Source organism: Antrostomus carolinensis, unplaced genomic scaffold (genome assembly GCF_000700745.2).
Source record: "Antrostomus carolinensis isolate BGI_N321 unplaced genomic scaffold, ASM70074v2 scaffold32200, whole genome shotgun sequence".
Classification (NCBI taxonomy): Eukaryota; Metazoa; Chordata; class Aves; order Caprimulgiformes; family Caprimulgidae; genus Antrostomus; species Antrostomus carolinensis.
Window position 1 is genome coordinate 13,945 of NW_010291134.1, and position 7,131 is coordinate 21,075.

Sequence of the window (7,131 nt, forward strand, 5' to 3'; positions counted from 1 at the left end):
TATGAAAAAAAAAAAGTGAAATTTTTAAAGAAATTTCTCAAGAAATTTCTCTTACTATCTTTACAAACTTCTTCCACTCCTGACATGTAAATTAGAGAACTATAGGATCACTCCTTACAAAAGATCTGTGACATTAATCACTTTGTCTCTAGGGAACTCATACGTCATTGTTTGTACATCCCAGAACAGCAAATTTATATTATAACAACATCTCTATAGCCACAGGAGACTTTAAGAACTCTGTGCTATGGCTTACATCTTGAAAATTCAAGAGTTCTTACCTAGTACCCCAAACTACTACTGCCTGAATCGCTGGTAAGAGTCAACAGAAAGTAGTATTTCATATATGACTGTCAACTTGGAACAACTTGTAATGAGATATGGAAATATAACCAGGAGATTGTTTTATAAAGCCATATTCCCTATGTTTATATCAAACAACATTTTATTATCTTACAGTCGTTTCAACATAACAGCCGGGAGAAGAGTGACAGTAAACCAACCTGTGCATGGGATTTGAGCACTGGCAGCCAACATCTGCAAGTCGAGTGCTCGTGCACCTGCTAACCAAGAGCATCTCTGGACGGTGGCAAAAAATAGGTGGCAAAATCAGCTTTTAGCTGTGACTTACCTGAGGTCCTTTGGTGAATTAATGACACAGTACAGACAGACATTTTGGCTTAAAAGCCATGAATCCAGCTATCAAAGGACTTGGTCTGCTTCCCAGAGTAGTCACTCGGGACAAGAACTGTGTCAGCCCCAAACCCCAACAGCTGCAGAGGCCCAGGGTCACAGCACTGAGATGTGTTTCATCACCCAACCTCCATTTCCTTTTAAACACCTAAATAGTTTCTGTGACATCTCTGCAAACTGAAGACAAAATGATCTATCAAGAAAAGTTTGCTATCAGTGGTTTTCAGCCTGTAAACTGTGTACTCCCTGGGGCTGGAGCCTAATTTTAAGAGTCTGATAAAAGTAACAGGAAAATCTAGATAAATGTCAGCTGCCTTGAATCTGCTATCGGGGGCCTGCACCTCTGTTGGAAGATATGTGAGCATTAACAAATCAGAAAAAGTCTGAAAATCACTGAGCTGGGATATTAAGAGCTCAGCCTGATTCCCTAATTCTCCGCCTTATTCCCTAATTCACTCTCGAGATGAGAAGAAACTCCATCTTGAGATGATCTCACTGCAGCATCGGCTCCAAGCCAAGTAGATAAATGGCCTCGCAAAGAGCTCTCTCCATCAGAAATTGTGTGAATTAGGTCAAGGTTGGGATAACGCAGAGATCAGGAAACAGGGCTTTCACATAAGCCAAAAAGCTAAGCGCTAATGGCCAGGAGAGTAATATATAAGGGGCTCTTAAGAAGAACAGCACATAACTAAGCCATATATTTCCTCACTGTGCTTTAATGAAGTTACAAGTCAGAACACAGGAGTATCTAATCTCCAGAGAACATTATTAGTGAAGACAAACTACATTTCACAATACTGCCATTATTTTTGCTAGCATCTCATTAATCATTTAATGGTCATTACTCATTTTTTGCTTAGCCTGGGCAGAATACTCAGCTGTGTAAAAATACTGAGTTTCAGGTGGTCCCTGCCCCATGGAGCCAACAGGGCTTTAATTTACCTCTGATGCCAGTGACCATAAGGAGTTTGCATAGTGCTTGGAGGGAAGAAATACTGCCTATGTCCTTCTTCATGGACAGTTGAAATGGAAGGTGACTTCTGCTGTAATAAACTGAAGATGCTGAAAGATTTCCAGGCAGTGAGGGGTAAAATCCTCTGCCAGCTTAACAGAGAAAGAAGGCAATGATGCTGCTCCACTGTCCTCAGATACCAGTGGGAGACTGATCCTCAAACTGTCTGAAAAAGGTAATAGAAACTAAAGCTCTTTTGCAACCTGCTGGTCAAGTATAGGCAGGCTCTCAGGGTGTCTACATGTATGCCCAAGGATTAGCAACCTGAACTACAGAGAAACAAGATATTGGTCTGCAGGCACTGTTGCTGGTAAAGGTGATTTATGGTATTAATGGCCTTCACTTAAGCGCAAGATGACATATTTCCTCTAAGCCTTTAAAGATCACTAACCATTGTTCTCTGAACAAACACAACCAGGTGGAATGGATTTTCCAATTCACTACCTGAGAGGTGCCAATGACCTGGGAGAATGCAGCTGCTCTCATGCCACAGGGATGCAGCGTTTCACCAGTGACTTCCTCATCCTCCCATCCCCCAGCAAGGGGTCCATGTGGATCCACACTTACCCCTGTTGAGGGAAACTGAGGCGAGGATCACACGTCACTCAGTACCTGCTCCTTGTAGCCACACGCTGCTCATTTTAACCAAACAGCACGTGGAGGTGGCATCCCCACGTGGCAATTAATGAGCCAAGAAATTAGGAAGGAAGAAGCATTCAGAGCTAAATTAATTTCATAGCTGACTCCTGCAGTCTGGGAATGCACTGGGCTTATTTTTTGTTCCCTGTTGGTCCCAGGGTAACTCCACGACCAGCAACAGAGGCACAAAAAGGAGTGGGGTGATAACTCAGCCTCCTGTGATGCTGGTGTGGGGACTTCAACTGCAGCACCCACTCAGAGTGGGACGGTCACCACTGTGCCCTGGGGGCGGGTGTCAGAGCTGCTGTGCCTTTGCAGATCAATTGCACAACCTCTCATTTTTAACAGGAGAAAACAACCCATTTTTTTGTGCCTTTACATCATCTCGGGAGCAGCTGACCAACCCATGTGTGATAGTTTAACAGTTTTCTAAAAATATTTTGCCTGAGGCAGAAGTTCAGGTCAGAAAAATTTCAGTCTGGGTAATTAAATAATTTGTTAAAGTTAGAAACAACTGTAAACGGATCCTAATGAAGGAACCCATCATCTCCCATGCCACGAGCCAGGACCACTCCTGCCAGAGCCCTGTGGGCCCTTCCCAGCTGCCAGGACAAGTGCTCGTGGCAATTGCCTGTTTCCAGCAGAGCGAGCTTCAGGACAGGTGAAATGTCTGCTCCAGGACACCAGCTTTCTTGGGGAAAAGAGGGTCCAGTCCCAGCGCAGAAAAGGGACATCAAAGTGTGACAAAGCAACTCATATCCCCAGCAGCTCACTCATTGCTGGGGTTTGTAGAGCCAGGGAGGAAGCAGGTTACCGGCACAGCCAGATGCAGGGACGGTACAAATGTCGTGGTACATGTACCATGTGTAGCCGAGAGCAGCCTTTGCCCTGAAACGCCATTGCAGGCTTTGAAAGGTATCGATTCTCACAGCCTCCTGACTGCAGGGTTGGTCCTTTCAGCCCATTTTCATAGGAAAATTGGAGCCTGTGGTGATGTGACACGCTTGGAGCCAGGTGAGTGCTCCCTGCCTCCTCCCTGCCCCGCTCAGGGCTGGGGACCTCCTTCACTGAAACGAAATGGGGGTGGCTGCGGTAACGCAGATGAGCTCGTTTGATTTGCCTGTTTTCTCCCGGTCGATGAATCACTCGACAGCCCTCAGTCAGTGGAGAGGGCAGCTCCCAGGCATCCACCAACAGCTCTCCTCTTTTGTGAGTTAGCATCTCCAGAAGCGGAGGGAGATACCCAGCACTACCGGAGGCTGTCACTGGGCAGAAAAACAGCTACCAGAGGCTGTATCCATCTGCTCACCTAGAAAAGCTACCAACTGCCCTGGAAGATAAGCACTGGGTGAGAGACAGACGTGTGAAAGCCGTGTGCTGGTGGGGAAGCCCCAGCACAGGGTTTTCCCCCACCACAGCAGCTCTCCTACATCCCCATCCTCCTACCTCGACCGACTGTGGGCTGAGCTGCATCCCCTGCCCTGCAGCAGCAGAAAGGGGAGCACAGGGAGACAAGCTGTGCCAGGCAGCCCAGGGATTTCCCAGGAGGAGCCACCCCTGGCCAAAAGAACATGATGGACCGTTTCCGGATGATCTTCCAGTACTTCCAGTCCAACTCGGAGTCTGTAATGAATGGGATCTGTGGGCTGTTAGCCCTGGCTAGTGTAAAGATGTATATCTGCTTTGACTTCAGCTGCCCCTGCCTGCCCCGGTACAACATGGCATATGGCTTGGGGATCATGTTTATACCCCCCATCGCCCTCTTCCTCTGTGGCCTCATCCTCAACAGACAGTCCCTGGTGATGCTGGAGGAGTGGAGGCGACCACAGGGGCGCAGAAAGAAGGACCTAGCTGTCATGAGGTGGGGTTTGCACCAGGAGTGGCATCCTTCCTTTCACCTCCTGCTTGGCTGTCTCACTTCTGTATCTTTGATCCTCCTGGTGGAGGCATTTCCACTAAAAGAGTGGCATTTCCATCTGGTGGGAGAGGAGGCTCCCATTCAATCTGTTACGTACAAAGTTTTACCCAGTGCACAGGTTGGCACTGAGTGGAACAAGAAAGGCTGCAGGGAAAAGTGATTTTCCACGTAGCAACTGAGCTGATGAGAAAAGAAAGAGTGAATGTAGACAAGGGAGAGCTGGCAGGATTTGTGTATGGGAGACATAAGTATACAGTTGAGGCAAGCACATAAGGAGAGGACCGTGCACTGCATCGACTGCAGGCAGATTGCAGAGCACTGCCACACACTGGGACAGATCTCACTGGGAGGCAGCACCAACAAAGAGACCCCAGGGCAGAAGAGGCATTAGCTGGAGCAATGGTGGGTACAGTCCTAGGAGTCAGCTCCCTGGCACTGGGAGGGCTTCTCAGCATAGAGCCCATCAAGGTTCTGGATGAGGAGAAAGCTCCCAGCATTTACCCACTCACTACTCTCTCTTCTGCCCCAGGTACATGTGTTCCTCCATCATGCAGCGAGCCATGGTTGCCCCTGTCATCTGGATCATAATCACCCTCCTGGATGGCAAATGCCTGATCTGTGCTTTCAGCAGCTCCGTAGATCCCGAGACATTTGTGGGCTTTGCCAACACCAGCCCACTACAGGTGCAGCAGCTGCTGGCCAAGGTGCCTTGCAAGGATGATGAGCTCATGAGGAACAACACGTCCCGCAAGGCAGTGACCAGATACCTGCGCTGCTGGTCTCAGGTAGGTCACTGCCAGCAGAGCCCCATGTGTCAGTGAGGTGACCGGGGCACACGTCATCTGCTCCTGCTCTTCCTTAATTTGTTTTAGCTTCACCATGGTCAGGCTGGGGGCAAGACTGTTCTTTGCTTCTTTATGCCCCTAAATGTTGCCACCCTCAGTGACAATCTCCAGAGTCACTCAGGGGAGAAATAGAGGACGGTTTAATTAACAGAACTTTGCTTCTAGAAGAACCAGCACGTTCTAAACTGAGATAAAAAAGTAGGTTGTATGAATATAGGTGTCTCCTAAGGCCCTGTCCAGTGTTAGAAGTCCTTTCTATCTGCTAACCCTGCAGATAGGACCCGCTGTTCTAAGGACAGTGCAGGCTGAGACAGACAAAAGCAGCTTGCTCAGGAACAACAGGAGAACAGGACACAATGGGGAGTGGAGCCCTGGCCGGCCCCTGCTCTTGGTACAGGAGTGCCAGGTCAGGGATGAGGACTGGTGTGAGGGCATTGAAAACAAGACCTTCCTCCGTACCAAAGGGAGCTGCATGTAGTCTGCATTGTCTTCACCCTGCTGCCAGGACTCCTGGAGCCCAGAGCCAGTGTAGGTGGCATATGAGGATCTCACTGGAGGCAAGTGAGCACTAAAGGAGAGCACTGAAGTCCCCTTTCCCTGGGGCACTCTCATGCTCAAAGCAAATGCCTGGCTGCTCCGGGCCATCTTTGCAAGCAGTTATCCTATTGAACCATTGACGCACAGATAAATGGCCTATATTCAGTGGGAGGACACTTTACCACTGAGCACAGCTTGGGGTACTGTACTTCCGAGATAGATCAAGGATGGGAGTCCAGATATGCCACTTCTCCCTTCCAGCCACACAAATTCCCTGTCTCGGTGATACAGGCAAAGAGTTCATGCCTGTCCTTGTGCCTGTCTTGCTCCTGTTCCACTGCTTGTTTCTTATCACCCAGGCACTTGGCTGGAGCATTTTGCTGATCCTTATCGTAGCAGCGTTCCTCGCTCGCTGGCTCAGACCTTGCTTCAACCAGGCCACCCTACTGCAGGCACGTCACTGGAGCAACTACATTGACATCGAGCAAAAGATTTTTGAGGAAACCTGCTGTGAGCACAGCCGGCTCTTTGCTCACAAATGCATCCTCCACTTCTTCAAAAGCATACGGGAAGAGATCAAAATGCACAGCTTCGATTTGCCAAGGGAGGGAGAGGAGGCTGAAGGAGAGGAAGACCTTCTCCAAGGCATCACAGATCAAGACCAGGTGAATAAACTTCTGAAAATGTGGTACTATGAGAAACCTCCCCTGGATGTCAGCCAGGCGACCCAGAGGCATCCCCTTGGGCGAGAGAGATCCCCTCCGCCCTGGGCAGAGAGCTCTGGTACTCGATATAAATTTCCCCGGCACACCAATGTGTAAAGGGGGCTTTGTCCTGCAGACACTGAAGGGGCACTGCCATACCTCTGCACAAAGCAAGGACCAACAGGTAGATGATAGTGGTGGTCACAAAACCCCAACCCCAAAGGCTCCAATCCAGGGCATGCCTAGCAAAACCTCCAAAATGAATCTCTGAAGATCCAAACGTCCCAGACTCAGTCATTGTTAATGATATTTCTCAACCAAGGGCTCTGTGTAGCACTTTTGTTATATTAAAGAGTTCGCAGCTCTTTGCAGCTGTGAGAAAACCCATCTGGGTTGAGAAAGGATTTAACCAAGGCAGCAACATCTGGCTGAGTATGCAAACCAACTGGAGGGCAGCTTTGCAGAGGTGTGAGGAGCTCTTGCCCGTGTCAGTGAAACCTGGCTCAGAGGGTTAGCAGTGCTGACATTGAAATTATTTAATTGACAACTCTTTTAGTACCACACCAACATGTTTACTCAAAAAGGCAAAACCATCTCCTATGTCTTCTCACCTGCTGAGAGGTCTGTCTACCCCCCAGCCCAGCTGCCAAACTGTTCAGCCTCCCTGTAACAACCCATCAATACTGCCATGCCTTTTCAGAACAAAATATGACAACACACTGAAATTCATGGAGCAGCATAAATTTAATTGAAGATACCTCTGGATAAGTGTCCCTGGATTGG

The 7,131-nt window shown here is 48.5% G+C and overlaps 1 protein-coding gene across 1 annotated transcript; it reads left to right on the forward strand.

The window, feature by feature from the left end:
• The first annotated feature begins 3,915 nt into the window (after positions 1 to 3,915).
• CALHM3 (calcium homeostasis modulator 3) lies at positions 3,916 to 6,465 on the forward strand. The gene is made up of 3 exons (XM_010175369.1): positions 3,916 to 4,205; positions 4,792 to 5,047; positions 6,004 to 6,465. Exons 1-3 carry the CDS (start codon positions 3,916 to 3,918, stop codon positions 6,463 to 6,465), a joined length of 1,008 nt encoding a protein of 335 aa, XP_010173671.1.
• The last annotated feature ends 666 nt before the right edge of the window (positions 6,466 to 7,131 follow it).

Excerpts from the sequence above, each read along its gene's own strand:
- CALHM3 (XM_010175369.1), top strand. The coding sequence starts at position 3,916 with ATGATGGACCGTTTCCGGATGATCTTCCAGTACTTCCAGTCCAACTCG. Across the intron at positions 4,206-4,791 it reads AAGGACCTAGCTGTCATGAG|GTACATGTGTTCCTCCATCA; the intron begins GTGGGGTTTGCA and ends CTTCTGCCCCAG. Across the intron at positions 5,048-6,003 it reads ACCTGCGCTGCTGGTCTCAG|GCACTTGGCTGGAGCATTTT; the intron begins GTAGGTCACTGC and ends CTTATCACCCAG.